The 22953-nt window shown below is 42.2% G+C and overlaps 1 protein-coding gene across 3 annotated transcripts in view; it reads left to right on the forward strand.

The window, feature by feature from the left end:
• BBOX1 (gamma-butyrobetaine hydroxylase 1) overlaps window positions 1-15691 on the forward strand; it is a 63247-nt gene extending 47556 nt beyond the window's left edge. For all 3 annotated transcript variants that reach the window (XM_053285838.1, XM_053285837.1, XM_053285839.1), the window contains exons 5-8: window positions 3771-3876; window positions 9416-9612; window positions 9837-10003; window positions 14682-15691. In XM_053285838.1, the coding sequence (XP_053141813.1) occupies window positions 3771-3876; window positions 9416-9612; window positions 9837-10003; window positions 14682-14842 (631 nt within the window). In that variant the 3' untranslated portion in view covers window positions 14843-15691. The remainder of the gene's footprint in view (window positions 1-3770; window positions 3877-9415; window positions 9613-9836; window positions 10004-14681) is intronic.
• Window positions 15692-22953: the final 7262 nt, after the last annotated feature.

Consider the following 22953-nt stretch of genomic DNA (forward strand, 5'->3'; position numbering starts at 1 on the left):
GCTGAGGCCACAGCTTGTTGGGGAAGGGCTAAACCCCCGGCCCTGACATAGTGTCCCTGATCCAACTCTCCCTCTCTGCTTTTAGCAGCAGAAAAAGACATCAAGAGATATATTCATATGTCTCCTGAATTGCGTGTTGGCCTTTAGTTACTGCCTACTCTGTTTACTTCCAGAATGAGATGTGCAGTATCTACATATCATGTGATATGCAGAATGCTATTTCTGTGTAAACAGATTTCACATAATTTGACAACATGTAATTATATTTTAGCATTCAGATACAATTTATAAGGAAGAAGGAACTCACAAGGATTAAATTGCTTGGGAACCAGTAAATTGCTTTCATGCCTTTTTAATTCAAGAGACCAGAAAGTACCATCAAGCTAGAATGACACAAGTTGAGCACTGTGGAAATGTGGTTGAGGTTGTCATATTTCAGAACTGAGCTCATACTCTCTCAAGAACATAATGTACCATAGCAGCCTATGGATTTATCCTAGACACGTAAAGACTATGGTGAATACCATTAACTACTATTTCCAGAGACTTCAAAGTCTGCTTGTAGGATTTTATGTTGTTCCTACACTTGCCAATCTTGAGCCTAAATCAAAACTTTGATTACACAATAGGGTCAATTAGCTTGTTGAGCAATTAATGTTTAATTGAGATTTCTTTAAAAATACATGTTCTCCGTTGTTTTTTTAATTGGGCAGTATTCTGAATGTTTAGTCTAAGCCACTTTAGCCAGAGAACCAAGTTGTTGCTATATTTTCTTTTAAATTCTTTTTATTAAGATTAAATGGTTACATGGATTGCATATATTGCCATGAGTTTCCCAAATGTTTCATATATCTCTATATTGTGCTTTCGTTGTTGATGATTTAATCACAGAAACTTTATTCAGACCAGAGCATGTGGTTTTAAGCCTTAGCTCCATGTTTTATCTCTTAAATACTTTTGTAACTGTTGTAATGTGTTGTCATTTTGTGCTCTTGTAGCTCCAGTCTATAATTTGTTTCTGTTGCCAGCAAGTCCCTTTCATTCAACTTAGTTCACCCATCTTGAAAAATGCAAAAGAAAATGGGGAGCAGAAACTGTGCAACTAGTTCTTACTATAAAGGAAAGAGTGGGATGTATATCAGTATTCTTTTTAACTGAATTGTGTTTAAACCTGAAAGTCAATATTATAATGCTATATTAAAGTTAAATGTTGCTGAACAAGAAATATAGTACTAACCTACAAGGGATCTCTTTCCTATTATAATATTTAGGGTAGCAGTACTTAATTAATTGGTTAGATTAATTTTAAACCACTTTTCCACCACAGAGCTCAGAACAGTGTACAGTCAATAAAACAAACATAAAATTTTAAAATACAATTTAAAATAAATAAAACATATCACCAGACATAAACATGAACACACACAGCAGTGGTCAATCATCTAACATATGTAACTTCCAAATGTGTGCAATGGATTGGTTGTTCATGCTCCAAAACCCAATATTTTCTCCTCACCTTACACTGAAACAAGTAAGGGTTTAGAACATTCAGACCCAATGTACACTTTATCCCTATACAGATAACAGCCATCTCAGCAGCTTAATTACCCTTAAAATAAGTGTTGCGGTTATTTAGTGGAGAGCTGGACCTCTGGAAAAGCAGCAGGCAGCAACATTCTGTTTTTTCAGTGTTTCACAATGCTCGTGTTAACCAGTGACATCTGCTGGGCATCTAAGAAACTGCATCACTAATACTCAAAACCACAGTTTAAAATACAGCTGCCCACAATGGAAAAGGTCAACAAAGAAACAAAAAACACTCATGACATACAAAACCACAACTGGTGCCAAAGTCAGGAGGAAGTACTATGGGAGGCCCTTGAATATCATGGGGGTAATGTTTTTGGAAAGTTCAGCAAATATTGAAACTGTGATATCTGAGTTCTAGATCCAACCCCCCAAATGGGGCTAGGTTCTTTCTCAGCTGGTGCAGGGTTAAAGGTTTTTTAATCCACTCTTGTGCCATTTCTTAGCCTAGAATTCTTGCTAAGTGCAAGCCATGCTAATTTACAGAAAGCCTCTTTTCAAAACACAAATTGCAAGCCTCTTTTGAAATGCAATTTCCAATTCATGTCAGGGAAAACACAGCTCAACTACTGTATGTAGACTGAAAGAGAAGGGGAATATTCTGCTTTGGGCAGAAGAAGCAGAAACTATGATTGACCCAGGCAGCCACAGAGCCTTTGGAAAATAAACAAGGGGTTCTTCTTATCCCTGAGTCAGTGAGATAGTGAGGTTGTTCACACGACCAGGTAGGCACGACAGTGGCAGGGGGGAAGGCTGGGTACACTCAGCTTCCACCCAATTGAGTGATGGTTTGTTTTGGGAGTGCAGAACGCAATATACTTAGTATATTGGCTACTAAGGAGTATGTGGAGTAGGCACACTGACACACAGCGATGTGAACTTGGCTCTCTTTATCCCTTCCCCACCACCTGTTAACCTCATTTGTTGATTGAAATTACTGCCAGAGTCTGTGTAATTAAAACTGTGAACCATATAAGCAGGTGATCTATAGAAGAAGTAGGAACAACACTGAGGCTGGCGAATGATGCCAAAACGTCTGTTTTTATTATGCTTTTAACAACATTTTAAACAACATTTTTCAAAGTTTTATCACCTGTTTTTACACAATAAATTTGAAGGTCTTAAAGAAATATATTAATAAGAATGATGATATTAATAAGAATGATTATTTCCCATCCTGGAAGGATGTAGACACATTAGAACGAGTTCAGAGGGGGGCAACAATGATGGACAGGGAAACAAGCCCTGTGAGTAAAGGATGAAAGAGCTGAGTAAGTTTAGCCTGGAGAAGAGAAGACTGAAGGGTGCTATTATGTCATAGCACTATTCAAACACCAGAAGGGCTGTTACATAGAAGAGGATAAAGACTTGTTCCCTGCTGCCCCAGAGGGCAGAACTAGACTAAGCAGATTATATTACATGAGGGTAGGTTTTGGGTGAACATTTGGCAGTGCAGCCATTTACCTGAGAGAGTGTGGGCTTATCCTTGCTGCAAGTCTTCAAGCAGAGGTTGGACAGCCATCTGTTGCCAATGCTCTAGCTATGGATTGGCTGCATCAAGCATGGGGTTGATCTAGGTGCCTATATGATCTCATCTATAATATCAAAACTCATACTACAACAACAACTAAGATTTCTTTAATCAGGTGACAGTCCTAATAACAAAACCAATGATCTGTTCTGTCTGTGACCCCATAGCACACAATCGAATCCTCCAACTTGTGCAGTTGTCAGGGCTCTGCATACAGCTCACTGGAGCTTTTTTCCCTCTGCTCCGCCTGCAGATGAGAACATTTAGTATAGAATGTAGGTCCATAAGTAGATTTCAAGCAGTTCTGTTCCTCCCCAGGGTCACACATGAAAATTTCCTGTACCCAAGCATTTTATTTTCAAATAATTATTACTTTTGCACTGTCCACCACTAAACTCGGACGAGATAAAACAAACTTATGACAAAATGTGTGTGTTCATGTGTGGGGTGGGGGGCGTTATTTACAATGTTATACCACATTTCATCCCTAGATTCAGAAGTTCTGGAGCACCGTATTTCAGAGAAATGAGAGGCCCTGGTGACTCACCTGGTATTTAGTTTAGACTGGCCAATTTAAAAATAATTTTTGTTTCCAGAGTTTTATAGGCATACTGTTGTTTCCGTTATCCCCCCTCCTCTCTTTCTCCTCAAGGCCTACTTGGCAAGTACAAGACAAAGCGGATGCTAACAATGTCGCTTACACAAGTGAGAAGCTAAGTTTTCACACTGATTATCCTGTTCTGCAATTTCCACCTGGGGTAAGTAAGGGAAAGCAAAGGGCACAGGAGTGAATGGGGCGGCGGGGTGGCATTGTTCTTGTAAATTTCAGGCTGAGGAACAAACAGTGCATGTCAGGTGAAGCATACACACCAGTGGAACCAATCAAATCTCATTTCTGAAATAGAGTGTGTGATTGTGCGGTTTTTTAAAAATTATCTACATTTCTACCTGTAATTGGCTAACATGCACACAGTTAACAGAGATGAAGTGATTTCCAGGGCTGCAGCTGCAGTCATGACACAGCTGTGCCACCACAGAGATTGGACAGTAACACTACCATTTCTTCCCATTGTGTTGAATGGGGGAAAAGTGCAGTAATGCTGGTAGCACTACCGCCCATTCTGTACAGCAGCACTGCTGCTTCAGGAGCCACTCTGCAAGTTGCTCCATCTCCGTTAGCTGTGTGCATCATGTCAGTCATCGTCTTTTGAGCTTAGGCTGGATTTCGTTGTTGAAAATCTCTCTTAGCTGCCAGTCACTGCTGTCTTACAAATACTAGCCTCCATGATGCCTGAAGACCAAATCTTATCACCAGATGTCTCTCTGCTCCTGCCTGTTCACAAAATCTACCACTCATTGTTACCGCAGGGTGGGCTCAGCTTCAATCAGTTCACCTGTATTTACACACATCCCTCTCCTGCCAAATTGGATTGAAAACAATTTTAACCCTCAGAACTGTCATATTAATAATTCAAGATGCAACTTAATATCATCGGTGACTGACTGACTGACAATAAATTATGTGACTAATGATATATTATTTGACAGAAGTCCTATTGAAATTAAGTAGTCCATTACAGCAACTCTCGAGTAACTGATGTCAGCCAGTGTACTGATACCATCTCAGTCTGAATCTTCATATGATCTCACCCAGCAGCCTCATATATATACTGTAAGAAAATAAGAACAGCCCTGCTGGATCAGGCCCAAGGCCCATCTAGTCCTGCATCCTGTTTCACACAGTGGCCCACCACCACCATATGTGTTGAGATGGAGTGGGAACAAGATGGAGCTCTGTGGCATTCTACAGAGAAGATTCCGGAGACGTGAAGAGCTATCATTCAACATCCCCTTTTAGAACTTACCTGCTAGGAAAGAGTGGGAGACCTTAAGAGTAATATCTCATGCATTCAGCAGCCTCCACAGTCCCAAGATCAGCAATCAAAGGTCTATCAATATAATTGTCCCTGCTTCAGTTCCATCAACTTCAAAGCAATGCAAATTGAACAATGTGAATATATTTTCTGGTACAGCTTATACTGCTCCCAAGTTCTCCATGTTTTACACTCCAACCCATCTTTCCCAAATTTATTCATTCTAGACTTGTTCATAGAAGAGCGCCTGTTTGTTAAGAAGCAAAGATATTTCAACGGATATCATGAAAATGCATTTTTGTTCAGTCTTTTACTTAGGCACCCTAAAACTATGACAAAATCTCTGCATTTGCAAAGATAGCAGGTTAATGTAGGAGTGCATATGCTATAGGAAACTTTTGGAGCAATCATAGTATGAATGAATTGAGCAGGCCTGCATCATGTGCTTCTGAACACAGTCCAGATCTTCCAGACTTAATTTGTGACCTTGAAAATCCATTTAGTTGCTGTACAAGGGAATATGGCATGAGAATGGAGGGGTAGTCCTCAAATGGGAAATAAAATTTGACTTACCTCATTATACCATTTGTGCCAAGAATCATACACTGCCATATGATGTTATTCACAATCTTTTCAGTTCTAATGTGCTTGTAGGAAACAAAAATAGGTTTGAAACATTTTGGAAGCAATCTGCCATCTCCATGCTCCCACTACATGCTTGTGTTTATCTGCCTAGTTATGACACTTTTTGAAATTTTACCAAGATATTTGCAAAAAGTAGCAAAACGTTATCCAGAAATAGTAGCAGACATGATACACAGGGCTACATCAACAGAAGTAACCCTGCAGCTCTACAAAAGGCAGGAGCTTTACAGTGCTCCAGTTTTGTCCTGCATCCCAGCAGCAGCAGGGAAGGGGCTGGGCATGATTTTTGCTTCTCTCCCCTTCCTGCGAAAGCTGTGTCTGCTGCTAGAAACAGGTCCAGGAAGACTGTGAAGCTCTCAAAGACATATTTCCGATAAGGGGGGAAAACAGCTTTTGTGGGGAGCGGGTGGCGGGTGGGAGAAGCAAAGAGTGTGACCTACTCCATCTCCCTCTGCTGCCGCTGGGATGTGGATCAAGGCTGGAGCGCTGTTAAACTCCAGCCTTTTGCAGGGTTGCTCTAGTTGATGTAGCCCTGCATATCATCATGTCAGTGGTTGTTTCACACTCCCAGCTCATAGGAAGTTCCAGAACATACTTTTACAGGCTCTCTTTCTTTGTCAGAAGAGAGTAATGGAGGTTAACGGTGGTTTTATAATCCCTCTACTAATTTACAAATGTACAAGATGAGTATGGGAAGAGCAGGCAATAGAGCTGTGCAGTTGGAAGTCTTGGAATTCTGGTAGCAGCATTCCCTGCCCCCACGACAGAGAGGCAGCCAATTGCGGGACAGTTGCCCCAAGCAGTGTGATGGTGGTGGTGGTGGTGGTGGTGAGTCTGATGGGAGAAGCTCTGGGAGGAATTACTGCTCCCAGCCTCCCTACACTCGTACCTAGACTTCCCTGCACCAGTGCTGGGTCATGCTTAAAAGAACCAACATCACCACTATACTGCTTGGGGCAATTGCACCACGATCAGCTGCCACTGCATGCTCTTCTGATATTCCCAACTGCACAGCCCTAGCAGGCAAGCATTCAAACAGTGCTAGTTTTTAAAGCAGCACCAATTCAAAGTAAGCAGCATGTCCTTGAAGTCATTCTGCTCAGTGGTGTAGCCACCATTGCACTGGAGGAGGACATGCTGAGGTCCATGGGGGCCACCAAGGGCACCGCCCCCCCCCACTTCCATCAAACAACTCAGTGGCTGGGAGAGGGCAGGCAGTGCATGCGTGCCTCAGTGCCAGTGACCACACCCCCTGCATGAAGGTCAGAAGCATACCAGTGCAGGTAGTGCTCTCTCTCCCTCTCCCAAAGATACGTGGTAGAGAAGCACTGCCAACCTTCCTATGCTCCTGCTTCCGCTTGCTCTTTAACAGAGGGGCGGGGAGACCTTCTTTCCTCTATTTCTGGCTGTTTTCAATAGTATCAAATGGTTTCTCTCCTGCCTGGAGATGGAAAGACCACCACCCTTCTCAGTCCACACCAGAAATAACTCAGGGACCTGACTTATGTTGTGGAATGTCCTGTCTGGAATTGGGCCATTGTGGATTGGACAACTACTGCAGTGCCCCAGCATGAACCTTTTCCGCAAGTCTCCAATTCGGTTGTACATACAACCATAAACATCTGCAGCAGTGCCAAGGGCCACTGGAAATCATGAGAAATGTACTTCCAATGGTTCCCAGTGTCTTTGGATGCCTCCATGGTATATGCAGTAGCATTCAAAAATGCTGGGGATCATGGGACATGCAAACTTAATTTCCCAATAGTATTTAGGGATGATAGCAATCATAGGAACTACATTTCCCCTGGTTTCAAGAGGCCCTTTATGTCATTGCACTTGCAGCACAATTTAGGATGTGATTGAGGCCCTCCTACCTCTGGAGCCTTCCATACCATCTTTACCTCACACTTCATATGTCTGGGAGAGCCCAAAACAGACTTGTGTGGGATTGACCTGTAATTTTGGTCTGGACCCAATCCTAACTGGATTTGTGGTGGATGAGCCCATTAAATCCAAGGTCCAGGGCCCCCACCACATGTTCAGGCTTTATCTCCCACTACTTCTGCCAAACACACACACACACATACACACACACAGAGAGAGCCTACTTGTTTTAGCCCTGGCCCTGCCAATGATTTGCATTCCTAGATGTAGAAATAACTGGTTTTCAGTGCCCATTAATACTAAGGTATATACATAAATATTAAAGGTATAGAAATTATATAAATACCATTCTCTCTTTACTTGCCCAAACACAATCCCTTTCCCAGCACAATATGATTGAATTATGGAATATTTTCTAAAACTCTCAATAGATTTCACAACATTTGTATTTTCAAGTTCCTACTTGTCCTATCATTTTGCATTTGTTTCCCCCATACAACTATGCTTTGAACACTTTCCTTTGTAAGAACACAAACTTTGAATAAAATAGTGCAAACTTACACTCTGACGTTAAGTCCCTTACACTTCACTCAGAAGCAAGTCCCATTGATTTCGAGGGGAGTTATTTCTGTTTACGTATGCCAAGTGTTAGCCTAACTGCAGCTTTAGTTAGCCTAACTGCAGCTTTCTGAAACACAAGGCTGCTGCTGATGCTCACATTTTTCTGGAGAAACTGCCAAAGCCAAGTCAAGCAGCTGTATTATGGCTACTGGTCAGCAGTTCCTTTCATTGCTCAAATAAGCCAGCTCTCATTTCTGGAAATTACTCAGTAACATCAGATGCACACATACTCAGTATCTACTATGAATGATTTGGGCTGGCCTGCATGCATTTTTATTCCAGCCATATTCATTTTATTCAGTTTGCCAGTAGAACAACATTTAGAAGAGATATAAACCAGTGCAGCGCCTTGTGCAGGGCTGGTGTTGTGGTGGCAAGCATGAAGTATCACGATTGCCAAGCAGGGTCTGCCCTGGTTGCATCTGAATGGGAGATTACATGTGTGAGCATTGTAAGATATTCTCCTTAGGGCAGGGCTGTTCAACTTTGGCCCTCCTGCAGATGTTGGCCTATAACTTCCATAGTCCCTGGCCATTGGCCACTCTAACTGGGGATTATGGGAGTTGTAGTCCAAAAACAGTTGGGGGGCCAAAGTTGAGCAGACCTGTCTTAGGGGATGGGATCACTCTGGGAAGAGCAACTGCATACTTGCATGCAGAAGGTTCCAGGTTCCCTCCCTGGCATTTCCAAGATAGGGCTGAGAGAGACTCCTGCCTGCAACTTTGGAGAAGCCACTACCAGTCTATGTAGACAATATTAAGCTAGATGGACCAATCGTCTGACTTGGTATAAGGCAACTTCTTATGTCAGGCTCTTTTTGTTTTTGTTTTTAAAAAAAACAATTACTTATTGTCATTTCTAGTCCACCCCATATTGAAGGTTTGGATTCAAATTCAGATTCAAACTTTATTACAGTCATAGACCAGCAAACAAGTAGAATATTACATTAGTTCTGAGCGAGTTTGGGGTAGGTTTGCTATAGGTAGAAGCAGAAAGGCATATAAAATAATATGCCTCTCTGCTTAAAGTTGGGACGAGATAACGCACAGGGTGACTCTGAGCCAGTCATGTATCTCTCAGCCTAACCTACCTCACAGGGTTGTTGTGAGGATAAACATAACCATGTGCACTGCTGAGCTCCTCAGAGGAAAAGTGGTATATAAATGTTAAATAAATGAATAAATTAAAAAAATATTAATAACCAATCTTTTGGTTATGATTGATGATGGTTCAAAGCCCATTTCCATTATATTGTATCATTAACTTGTTACAGGTTCAGTTACTGCACTGTATAAAACAGACTCCCACAGGAGGGGAGAGTGAGGTTGTTGATGGATTTCATGTAGCAAACAAGCTTAAGGAGCAAAATCCTCAAGCCTTCCAAATCCTGACCTCCACTCTTGTAGACTTCATGGACATTGGGGTGGATTACTGCGATTTCTCCATGCAAGCCAAACAAAGAATTCTAGAGTGAGTAATACTGAAGGATCTGATTATACTACACCAATAGCAGCTTATCTTCTGTTGATGGAGCTGTCTAGTTGTTAACTCTGAATTACAAACAGCAATAATTTTGTTGAAAGATTTAAATAACAATCTATAAGTCTGTGCCTGCCACCTCGAGGACAAGAAAACGCAACTGAAAGGCTTGCATTTCAAGATAACACGTTTTGCTTTCTCTATTTTTCCTACAGTGTAGATGACAGAGGCCAGGTGGTTCGTATCAATTTTAACAATGCAACCCGAGACACTGTATTTGACATACCTGCTGAAAAAGTCAAGCCGTTTTATGCTGCTCTCAAGGAATATGTTCATCTGTTAAACTCTGCAGATAATAAGTATACCTACAAAATGAAACCAGGTAATAAAGAAACTGCTGCATTAAGCTAAATGTTTTCATTAGTAAAAATAGCAAATTTTTGTATGACTGCTTACGATGTATTGTCACAATCTTATTTTTTAATTTTTGTTTATATACCACCCTTCATCCTAAGACCCGCAAGGTGGTTATCAACAAGATAAAACAACAAAAGTCAATAAACCATAAAAACCAGATTATTATTATTATTTTTTTAAAAACCTCAATAAAAAAAACACAAAAACAGAACAAAACATAGCTTTTTAAAAAAAATAAAAAGGCAGTCTTCACTCTCCTCCTGAAGGCTGAGAGAGAGAGAGAGAGCGCACCATGTGGGTCTCATCAGTATCTCTTTAGCTGCTTTTTGTGTTTTTGAAAGATTTAAACCTTCCCTTCCTCCAGATACAAAACGTATTTTTATGGAAGTGCATCATGCAAAGCTTGTGGGGTTTTGTTTCTTTAATTCTAATTTTCTTTTCATTGTAGATATGCATGCACGCAGATGCATCTAAAATAAAGTGCTCTCAATATTTCAAGGAGCTAGCTATGCAGGACATTGAAACTATGCCCCCTGAAGCTGTCCGGGCCTACTTGGCTTTGGAGTTTGCATCAGATGTTGCCCACATATTTAACCTGTTTTCATAACCATAAGGGATAGAAACTTGCTTTATTAAAAATACATAGGGAACAGAGATTTTCAGAATTCTTGCTTCTGTGCTCAGTACTAAATTGCATGCATTTTCTCTACTTACACAGGATATACACAGATCACAAGATCTATTGTTCACACAAGTGAACAAAAAAAAAAAAAAGTCCTGGTTTTGCTGCCTGGCCAGGGATAAGGCTGTAGCTACTGATGTGCTTGAACCGCAGTTTGAGCCCTGGTTGGGATCAGGGAGAGGGAGCTTTAAGAAAGAGGAGAGCAGGTCCTTACCTGCTCTCCAACGCTCCCTTAAGCTCCCTTAAGGAAGCATCTCAGGTGGGTGTGTAGGTAGTAGGAACCCTGTAGGGACAAGAGAGAGTTCCGAGACTTGTCTGCATAGGGTCTTGGGACGTAACCCGAGGTCTAATCCTTCCTGAAGGAAGGTCAGGACCTCTGGAATTCCTGCTGTTAACGGGGACAGGTGCTTTCGGCATGTCCACTGGGAAAAGGCTGCACAAGTGGCTTGATATATTTGATTGGTGGATGGTCTTCTGGAAGCTATTATGGTGTCCTGAACTGGCTTTGAGTAACCGCTGGTCCTCAGAGCAGCGTGTTCAACTTCCATGCATAGAGTTGGAGCTACTCTGGATCCAGGACAGGACCCTGAGAGAGGAAGTCCGGATGACACAGAAGGGGCTAGCAGGGCCTGGTAGACAGTGTGATTAGGTCTGAAAACCATGGTCTTCTGAGTCAAAGTGGGGCAATCAGGATGATATTTGCCTTTTTAAGAAGGAGTTTTTGGATAACCTTGGCAGTGATGGCTATCGAAGGGAACACGTACAGGAGGCCCAGGGGCCATGGAGCTAGAAGTGCTTTAATCGCTTCCACTAGAGGAGAGTGTAAACTGGCAAAAGAATCTCTGAAGTTGCTGGTTGAGGGGAGATGCAAAGAGATCTACTTTCGGAAGGCCTAATTCAGTGACGAGTTGGTTGAAGACCTTGGGGTGGAGTGTCCATTCTGCGGTCTGGGGTTTCCCGAAGAGATGGTACTCACATCCTCTTGTGGTAAGATAGGCTGGTATGCTGCTGAGTCTGGTTGTCTAGGGAGGTTCAATAATCCCAGGTTGAGCAGCTGTGGGTAGTGTTGCTCGCTGGGAAGTGGGGGGAATTACGCCAAGGTGGGTTCCCCCTCCCCCGGTTGGTTGCCAGAAGTCTTTGCTGCATGTGTAAGAAGGGTACCCATCGGAGGAGCTGCAGTACCAGAGCCCCCTTGAACTCCTAAGAGCAAGTGTGGTAGGTGTTGGGGGAAGCACTGCTGACAGACCGCTTGGAGCAGCAGCCATTCACTCAGCCTCACTATGGGAGGCTTCGGTTGCTTCCAGTGTTTTTTCGAGCACTCCGGGGGCTGCTTCAGTTTTTTTGCTGATTTCGGGGGGTCTTCCTTGGTGTGCTTGATATTTTTGGCTACTTTCTTGTGCAGCCTAGTGTGACTGGCCTCTGTGGAAGCCTGAGCAGGATTGGCAGGTGTGAGGGCAGAGGGCTGCTTCTCGCCCAATCCCAGGGAAGAAGGAGAACGGGAGCATTTTGGGGTGCAGCTCTCCTTGGTTGGGGAAGGGACATAGGATCCCTCCTTAGCAGAGGCTAGTGCCTTGGGGGCTAATGCCTTGGGATCTGGGGCAGGGCCTTTAGAAAGGTCCTACCCCTAATAAATCCCCTGCATGAGAAGGCCCCATGAGGAGAGGAGAGGAAACTAAAGTAACAACACAGTGTAAAAGCAAACTGAGCCAATTGACCGAATTAGGGAAACTTTAAAAATGTTTGGATACTTTTTGGCAAATGAATAAAAAGATAACCTTCCTACAATGGATCGGGGAAGGGGGAGCAGAACCAGAAGGATAAGACACAAGCCTGAACAAGGACTTGCAGAGCTCTCTCAAAATGCTGTTCACTGAGGCGAGACAGGAACGGAACTGGGGAGGGGGGTTGTCGCCTCCTGCCTAACTACTGGATATAAGCCTTCACTTTTGAAACCATTTCCGGTCTTCCTGAGGCATGTTTGGCGCACAACCCATTATTAAGGATGACCTCAGATGTGGGGAAAGCCCTTTACACTTGTATAAATCTTTTCACAAGTGTAAAAGGCTTTTGGAAGGAGGGGAAAGCTGGTCTTGTGTTAGCAAGCATAAGTTGCCCCCTTTGCTAAACAAGGTCTGCCCTGGTTTGCATTTGAATGGGAGACTACATGTGAGCACTGTAAGATATTCCTCTGAAGGGATGGGGCTGCTCTGGGAAGTGCATCTGCATACTCACATGTAGAAGGATGACTCCCTGGCATCTACAAGATGGGGCTGAGAGAGACTCCTGCCTGTAATCTTGGAGAAGCCGCTGCCAGTCTGTGTAGACAATACTGAGCTAGATGGACCAGTGCTCTGATTCGGTATATGGCAGCTTCCTGTGTTCCTATGAACATCACTCCCTCCCTATTCCCTCTTGACTTTGCAAAGAAACCTTCAGTATAGACATGCTGTTGCTTGAGCATTGTGGATCACATTGGCCAATATTGGTATATTAGTTCATGTATTTATTTTGAAATGTGAATCCTGCCTTTCACTTGGGAAAAAGGTCATTTGCAGTTCTTCACTGAAACACAATTTGTCATAATATAAAACAGCATAAGACACATTGAAAACCTACAGACAGTATAAGGTCACAGTGATGGAAACTAAGTTTAAGAGTGCAGAGAACCACATTCATATAATTCATATCCAAATAAATAGAGCTATGATTCAGCCAAACTTTGAAGTTCCATTCATTTCAACAGAAGAGCTGAGTATTTGCTAGAGGCCTTGGTGTATCATACTACCCCTCCCAATATTATTTTTTGATTTGATTTGATTTAATTTGATTTGATTTTTATGCTGCCCTTCCAAAATGGCTCAGGGCGGTTTACAATTAAAACAAACCATTAAAACAGTAAAGAGCTAAAACAAAAATTAAATATATATATATATAACAACTTACAATTTAAAAACATTTTAAAACAACAATTAAACAGTCGCAGTAATTAAAAACCCTGAAACCAGGTTAAAATATTAAAAATGATTTAAACCCTGGAAAGCCAGGCCAAACAGATACGGTTTAAGTGCTCTCCTGAAGGCACTTAAATTACGGATTTCCACAGGGAGCGCATTCCACAGCCCTGGTGCAGCTATAGAGAAGGCCCACCTCTGAGTCGCCACCAGACGAGCTGGTGGTAACTGGAGACAAACCTCCTCAGATGACCTTAATGTGCAGTGGGGATCACACAGAAGAAGGCGCTCTCTGAGGTAACTCGGGCCTAAACCATTCAGGGCTTTAAAGGTAATAACCAGCACTTTGTATTTTGCCCGGAAACATATCGGCAGTCAGTGCAATTATTTCAAAACAGGTGTAATATGGTCTCTCCAGGTTACCCCAGAGCTGACCAGTATGAGTAAGACTTCTTGCTCACTGCTTACCCAAGGTGGGTATTACATGTCCAGAAGTCCAGTGGTGAATGTCTATTCATAGGAAGGTGGATTGCAATACAACATTAAATATCTCAAGAACACTATATGCTGAATACTCTGGCACTGAAAACCCTAAAACGCTGCCTAGCAGCTGTTTCAGTAGCAGCATTGTGGATTTGGATAGATGTGCTGGCAGTTTCAATACAGATTTGACAGAATTGCATGTTTAGAGCTGAGCTCTACCATTGACAATGGCAACAATTCTAGGACTCACCAGTCATTTGTTCCCCCACAGACCCATGATGAGATTGGCAAATCATTGTGCCCTATTGCAATCTAGATTTCATAAACTGAGCCAGAACATAATTAATCTGCCAAGACATATCACAGCATTCAAATGACAAAGAAAATGATATTGAAAATGATATTGGAGTTGTCTTCACCAACTGGAAATTTAGGGCCAATGAGCTCCCTCAGAATATCACACTCTCGATAATTTTGTGTTTTTGCTAATAATTTGCATCATAAAATACACTCGATCTTCTTTCTAGGTGAAATAGTGGTGTTTGACAACTGGCGTTTACTTCACGGTCGACAGAGCTACCAGACAGGAACAGAAGTATCACGCCACCTTGAAGGGGCCTATGCAGACTGGGATGTGGTGATGTCAAGGCTCCGAATTCTACGGAAGAATGTCCTGAATAGAAAGTAATCTTTGAAGGCTGGACACCTGGGGACTTGCAGCCTGTACAGAGGTGGGGGCCAGTCTGGGTGCTCTGTCCTGAAGACTAAATAATCCAGTGGTTTTTTCCAGACCATCCTGAGGAAGCTCCTGATTGACATAGCTCCCAGAGATCTTATCCTATTCTGTTCTGGAGATTAACCTGGTTTTTCACCCAATGGTTGACTCAACAGCACCTAGCTGTCCTTTCCTGCTAACTAGAGCCTAAGCAACTCATTTTTTTCCTGGGGAATTCTGAGGAATGAAACAGCAAAGATGATCGCTAGCACAGAAGTGGTAGAAAATTTTCAACAAGGCCAAGCAAGCATGGTTTAGAGCTCATTTGAAGGCTTATGCTGTAGCAGTGAGGATGGCAATGTAATATAAACATCAGTAGTCACATCTTGTTAAATGAGTGATTTTGTCTTGTCGGTCTCCTTTCTTTGCAATTTTAACTCCCCCTTCCTTCTGCATTCATATTCAGCCTGTGCTATCACAGCGTATGGGTGGCTGTAACTGTGACTTTCCTAGAAATCATGAAACACAACTCTGCTAACACATGAATTCCCTTGGGAATTAGATTCAAAGACACGTAATTTTTTTACTGAAATGGAGCAGAATTTCATATTGGTTCAAGTATGTTTCTGTTTTAGCTAGCAAAAGTACAGAATTCATAACTGTCCTTTTAATTTTACATTTCTTTTTAATTTCATAGCATATTGGACACAAATTAACATTTGTGTTTTCCATAGAGAAGTTGTTAATTTTTGGAGGGGAGCACTTTTAAACAACAAAATGTCTGCTTTTCAGAATTGTGAATAAATGCCTAAACACATCATACATCTTAGTTGTGCAACATGTATTGGTTTGCATTTATAAAATATACACTGTAAGAACTTCCCTTTCAGGTTCTTGGTAAGTTTCCTGTGTGGTCCTCACTGCAAATAATTTTATCTATCATATAGAGCCTGGAGCTTTAAGGTACTTGAATACAGTTTTTAATAGAATGTACTTCCATAAATGCAGGTTTAGGTTTACAGTTACTAGGATTATAATAAAGCTTATTTGAAGTAATTAGGGCCTAGCTTCGTGAATATTGTAGAAGACTGGATGCTCAATGTTCAGCTCTCAGCCCTTCAACTTGGAGTCTTCTCCCCTCACCACCCACACTCTGCTCAGCTTCTGCTTTACGACTAATCACTGGCCCCAAGATGTAGCAAGCAAGGTTCTGCAGTTAATGGCTAGGTCCTACACAATGGGCTGCATTTCTCCTTCTCTAATCAATAACCCTGCCCTTGATAACAGCATAGGGATGTGCATGGAACTGGTTCGGAGGCCCTTTATGGACCTCGTCTGACGTTTCGGCCGGTTTGAAGGTAGGGGGGATAACTTTTAAGGACTGAGGAGGATGCACTTACCACCATCCCCACCGCGTTTCCCTTGCCAACGCCATCATTAAACAGCTTAAAGGTAAAGTGTGCCGTCAAGTCAATTTCGACTCCTGGCACCCACAGAGCTCTGTGGTTCTCTTTGGTAGAATACAGGAGGGGGTTTACCATTGCCTCCTCCAGCGCAGTATGAGATGATGTCTTTCAGCATTTTCCTATACCACTGCTGCCCAAAATAGGTGTCTGGGAAACATACCAGTGGGGATTTGAACTGGCAACCTTCTGCTTGTTTGTCAAGCAGGTATTTAACAGAGCGTCTTCGTTATGAGCCCCACCGCCCATTGAGGTCGTCTGGAGAGGTCCATCTCCAGTTGCCGCCAACTCAGCTGCTGGCTACACAGGGGTGGGCCTTCTCGACTGCTGCCCCAAGACTGTGGAATGTACTCCCTACTAAACTACGATCCTCCCCATCTCTGACCATTTTTTAAAAGCACTTGAGAACCCACCTCTTCACCCGAGCTTTTTCAGCTTTTTAAATTTTTAAGTTTTAATCTGTTTTTGACTTTTAGATTATTTAAATTGTTTTAAGATTTCTGTGTATGTTTTAACTTGCTTTGTGTTATATTTAACCACCCAGAGATGAAAGTTTGGGGCGGTGTACAAATTTATTTGATTGATTGATTGAAATCTGTCCCATGGGGCAGCAACCTACCTCCTTGCCGCTCCGGTATGTCACAGACTGGAAGTGGCCACAAGTGGCCACTGCGGATGCACATGTCATTCTCATACATGCGCACATGCAGCAGAAACTTCTGGTCCATGACATACCAGGGCAGCTGCCCCATGGGACTGATTTTAATAGTGCCAGCGGGGAATAAAGCACCAGGGTGGGGGGGGAGAGCACCCTCCCCAGTCCTTATCCCCTCCACCTTTGAACAGGCAACCTCCGAAACATGCACATCGCTACTACAGCAGCAGTCTTTTCTTTTTTCTTTTGCCATGGGGTGGCAGCCCCCTGGACCATTCCCAGATGGTGATTTTACTTTTGATTAACCACAGGAAGGCAAGTGTGTGTTCACATATCATCCAGCTTTAAGTCAAAGTTCCTGCAAGCTATCATGGAGCACTCCATACACTATTTGGGTTTTTCATTGCTCATTGGAGCTTAGCCCAATTTATGTCTGGGGTAAAGAAAACCACTTCTTGTGTTAGTTTTTTAGGCAAATTCAAAATATCTGTACTTCACCCCTCTTAATCCTGTGGTAAAGCCTGCTGTCTGGAAAAGCTCTTGGCTAGTCTTAAAGGGACTTAATTCCTCCCTGTGCCCTCCATGGCCGAGAACCTATTCTATATGTGTTATCTTCATGACTGGTACCTCCTGGCATTTTTCTTGTCTTAGTAGGATAACCTGATGCCTTGCTGAAGGTTTGTATTTAAAACTGAATTTGGGAATGCAGACTTTTCACTATGGAAGTAATAGTAGCTGTCTGTTACTTCCTGAATGTTGGCATCACATTGAAGTTTGATAAAGTACAGCAGAAACTGATGTACTTACCACCTTGGGCTTTTTATTGCTGCTGAATCCCCTAATGCATCCTTTATTTTCCATCCAAAACATCTGATGTTGCGTTCAGGGCAGGTGGTGGGCGATGGTTGTATTAAAACAAAAATCTACATCTAAACACTGGAGGTGTGCATGGAACCGATTCAGTTTGATACTGAGCCCGGACTGGGCCAGTTCAGTCCGGCACCCCCTCATTCATGAACTTAAAAAAAAAATTAAAATTGAAATGAACCTGCTCCGGAGCTATTCTCCAAGGAGGCGGGGGGTTCCGCGGAGGTTTCCCCTCCAGCCTCCCTTCTGTCCAAAACCAGCCCATTTGGCCATTCTTTGACCCGTTCAGGGCTTTCTAACCAGCCCAGTGGCAATTTTGGAGGCTGCCATGCCTACCCAATGAGCCTCTGTGTGGCCAGGGTCATGCCAGGCCATGTAGAGGCCCATTGCACAGGTAAGGCAGCCTCCAAAATGTCCACCATGTGGGGGGGAAAGGACCGAATGGGCCAAAGAATCCCAGTACGGGCCTGTTTTGGACAGAAGGGAGGCCAGTGGGGGAAGAGGGGAATTCAGCCCACCCTATGACCTTGGAAAACACCCCTGGAGGGGATAAGTTTAAACAAAAACATTACTTTTTTTAAAAAAAAGCTCAAACCCCCTGAACAGGTTGCGGGAGGTTCAGTCTGGGGTCGAACCGAACAGGGAGTGGTTAGGTTCAACTCCAAACCATCGAACCAAACCGGTTCAACATTGAACCTGTATGCACATCCCTATTAACCACAAGGCAGCTTTACTATAATGTTTACAATATTAAGACAGTTTTGCTGGTCGAATGACCATAACAATAAATATTTGAGATTAGGACTGTGTTTTCCTAGAAGAAAACAAAACACAAAATTCTTTGGTTTAATTCACCTGTTTTTGTTTTGGAATTATTATTTTTTTACTTTTAACTCTGGACCTGAGAAACATTTTTGTTCTGGTGCTTATATGTTGTTAAAATCTAATTTTGGAACCAGTTAATCTACTGAATTCTTGTCTACTCACAGAACATTTTCTACTATAGCAATGGCTTGCACAGATGCTGGAATAAAGATAGTGGCAGAGGCAAAAGCTTCAGAGGTAATCATCAAAAGTTTTAGCTGAACTTGCGGATATGCTCTGTTGAGATAAGATTTTTATTCACTCTAAATAGAAAGCCATTAAGCTACATGAAGGAAAGTTTTGGCATTGTGAAGTGTAAGAGGATTGCTTTTGGCAGTGTATCCTCTGTTACAGGAATTCAGTCATCCAATGGTGTTTCTTTAGAGCAGGCCTTGGCAATGTTAGTGCACTAGGATGCTTTTGCAAATGCTACATTACATTGCAGCACAACTATAGCAAATTTGCTTCATCACATCTTGCCAAGAATTCCACCTTATTCTACATGTATAATCCTCATCTAAAAGTCATTAGCTGAGATGCTGCACAGGCATATGAAGATGGAGCAAGAGCTTCGTCCTTCCAAGCAGCCAGGAAACTAACTGTGCAGGAGACTTGCCTTGTCACTTCTCTCCCCTCCCCGCAAAGTCCTCTTTGTATTCAGAAATATGCCAGTATTTCCAATACCATCACACTCCCCTGTTTATTCCATCTTCTACAGCAGTTGTATTGCAATGACAGTCGCCCAATTGTTTCAATCATGGAACAAGCTTTCCATTTCTCCATCATGTTGCCTGGTCTAAAGGAAGAAAAGCCTCACAGTTCATTTCCTTGCCATATGAGGCTAAATGCCACTCGGGTATAGTGAGACATTTTTCATTGGGAGTGCAGAGACAAACACTGGGGAGTCGGGAGGGTTGAGCAGAGGTCACTATAAAATTTTAATTTTAATGTGTTTTTATCTATTGTGATTTTTATCTGGTTTTATGAATTTTAAATGTTTTATATTTTATATTATGTTTTAATCTGTACACTGCCTAAAGTTTTCTATATTAGGCAGTATAGAAATTCAAATTATTATTATTATTTCTTGTTTACACTGTCAAACAGGTGTTATTGACTGGTTTGTTTGATCCAGGCATCGAGTCCTTCCCAAGGACCTGGGATGGCTGAATTTTATCATCAATACTGTTGGTTATTATAGATATCATAGCAAAATATAGGCTGTTCCCAGTAAAGTTGCTTTTTGTAACTGGCTGATGGTGATTTCTGTGGCCCCTATGGTGTTGAGGTGCTCTTCCAGTTGTTTTGGAATTGCACCTAGGGTGCCAATTACCACTGGGATTATTTTGGTCTTTTTCTGCCACAGCCTTTCAATTTCAATTTGTGATCTTTGTATTTTGTGATTTTTTTCTGTTTCTTTTTCTTCGATTCTGCTATCCCCTGGTATTGCTATGTCGATCATTTTAACTTGTTTTTCTTTCTTCTCGACTACAGTTATATCTGGTGTATTGTGTGGTAGATGTTTGTCTGTTTGTAGTCGGAAGTCCCATAATATTTTTACATCTTCATTTTCTTCAACTTTTTCAATTTTATGGTCCCACCAATGTTTGGCTACAGGTAGCTTATATTTTTTGCAGATGTTCCAGTGTATCATTCCTGCTACTTTGTCATGCCTTTGTTTGTAGTCAGTCTGTGCGATCTTTTTACAACAACTGATCAGGTGGTCCACTGTTTCATCTGCTTCTTTACAAAGGCGGCACTTGCTGGTTGTTGTTGTTGTTATTTCTTGTTTGCACAAACTGGTGTTATTGACTGGTTTGTTTTATCCAGACATCGAATCCTTCCCAAGGACATGGGATGCCAGAATTTTTTTATCAATATTGTTGTTGTTATAGGTATTGCCACAAAATGTAGGCTGTTCCCAGTAAAGTTGTTTTTTGTAGTTGGCTGGTGGTGATTTCTATGGCCCCTATGGTGCTGAGGTGCTCTTCAAGATGTTTTGGAATTGCACCTAGGGCACCAATTACTACTGGTATTACTTTGGTCTTCTGCCACAGCCTTTCAATTTCGATTTGTAGATCTTTGTATTTTGTTATTTTTTCCACTTCTATTCTATTGTCACCTGGTATTGCTATGTCGAATATTTTGACTTGTTTTTCTTTTTTCTCAACTACAGTTATATCTGGTGTATTGTGTGGCAGATGTTTGTCTTTTTGTAGTTGGAAGTCCCATAATATTTTTACATCTTCATTTTCTACAACATTTTCAATTTTGTGGTCCCACCAATTTTTGGCCGCAGGTAGCTTGTATTTTTTGCAGATGTTCCAGTGTATCATTGCTGCTACTTTGTCATGCCTTTGTTTGTAGTCACTCTGTGCGATCTTTTTACAACAGCTGATTAGGTGGTCCATTGTTTCATCTGCTTTACAAAGGCGGCACTTGTTATTTGATGTTGATTTTTTGACTTTTGCTCTTATTGCATTTGTTCTTAGTGCCTGTTTGTGCAGCCAGTATTAAACCCTCAGTTTCTTTCTTCAAGTTGCCTGTCTTGAGCCACTGCCGGGTCTTGGTGATGTTTGATTTTTCCGGTTATATCATGCAAATATTGACCATGCAGTGGCTTATTTTTCTGCTCAGTTCTTGACTTGTTCTTTCTTGTAGGCCTGCTTTGTTTCATTGGTGTTTAATAATGTCTCATTGTTGACCATTTTAAGTGCATCTTCTTCACTGTCCCTTATATATTCTTCAAGGCCTCTTTTCTCCTCCTCTGCTGTTTGATGGACTTGCAGCATTCCTCTTCCACCTGAGCTGCGAGGGAGGTATAGCCCATCTACATCACTGAGGGGGTGCAGAGCATGATTGATTGTCATTTTCCTGGTCTTATGATCTAGTGTCTCTAGCTCTGCCTGGGTCCAGTCTATTATTCCTGCACTGTATCTGATAATAGGTATAGCCCAGGTGTTTATGGCTTGTATGGTGTTCCCACCCTTGAGTTTGGACTTTAGAATTTGTCTAACTCTCCTGATGTATTCACTTTTATTATTATTATGGTTTCTGCTTTAGGAACATGAACTGCAAAACTGACACACCCTGATAAGAAGAGAAATCCATACATTGAGCAACCACTTATATGCAGAAGCAATATATAGTTTATATCTTAATCCATTCATTCTCTTCTACTACTTTTAAGAAAATAGGAACACAGTGGTGTAGCAAGATCAGAAGGGCCTTGTGTTCTATAAATAGGCATTGCCCCCCATTTTAGATTGTGAACCCTTTTGGGACAGGGAACCATCTTATTATTTATTTTTCTACACAAGTTGCTTTAAGAACTGTTGAAAAGTGATACATAAATATTTGTAGTCATCTTTGGCTGTGGAAGTCAAATTGCTTTGCAATCCTGAATTGCAAGTGTTCAAGTTGAAAATGTGCACCAGCCACCTTGAACTGAAATCTTAGCCCTTAAATTACACCAAGAAAGTGGTATTTAGGTTTAGAACCATTGCTTAGAATTACTGGCAACCAAACATTTGCCCCAGTACTTTGCTTATTTGGTCTCTGAGTGGCAAATATTAGTACTGTATATCTATATTTAAAAATCAACTCCTTTTGTGGGCATATAACAGAACAAAATGACTAAATGAAGTTGCCAGGCAAATCAGATGACCTAATAACATGACTGGGGAAGGTGTACTAAACCATATAGACTAATCAGTCACAACTGTGTCTGATCCTGTAGTGCCAAAGGAGTTTTGAAAATCAAATAGAAGTTCTGAAGAGGCTGAATCCACAAGCCCAGTGTTTTGTTGCAATACAGTAACTCACTTACTGTGCAGCAGTTTGTTCACTGTGAGTGCTGCTGTGCCTTCCAAATGCAAGTTACTCCAAAGCACTCTTGCACAAATGATCAGGGGCGTAACTAATGGTAGGGCAGGCAGGGCACGTGCCCTGGGTGCCACTTGGTAGGGGGCGCCAAAAAGTGCCATTAAAAAATATTTTTTAAAAAAATATATATTCAATGGCAGCGCCAGCGCAGCAACAGTCCGCCCTTTGCGCAAAGGAGCGCATGGCGCCCCCTCCCCCATGAGCGGTCCTGGCGCCCCCCCCCCAATTGCCTGGCTCCGGCTGGCTACTGGGCACCGCGGGGTCCTTGACTTGCCGCGGTGGATGTAACACAGAGCCGCGGCGGATGTAACACAGACGCCAAGGCCTGCCGTTCGGCCCGGCGCCACCCA

This window comes from Hemicordylus capensis, chromosome 1 (assembly GCF_027244095.1).
Source record: "Hemicordylus capensis ecotype Gifberg chromosome 1, rHemCap1.1.pri, whole genome shotgun sequence".
NCBI classification, from domain to species: Eukaryota; Metazoa; Chordata; class Lepidosauria; order Squamata; family Cordylidae; genus Hemicordylus; species Hemicordylus capensis.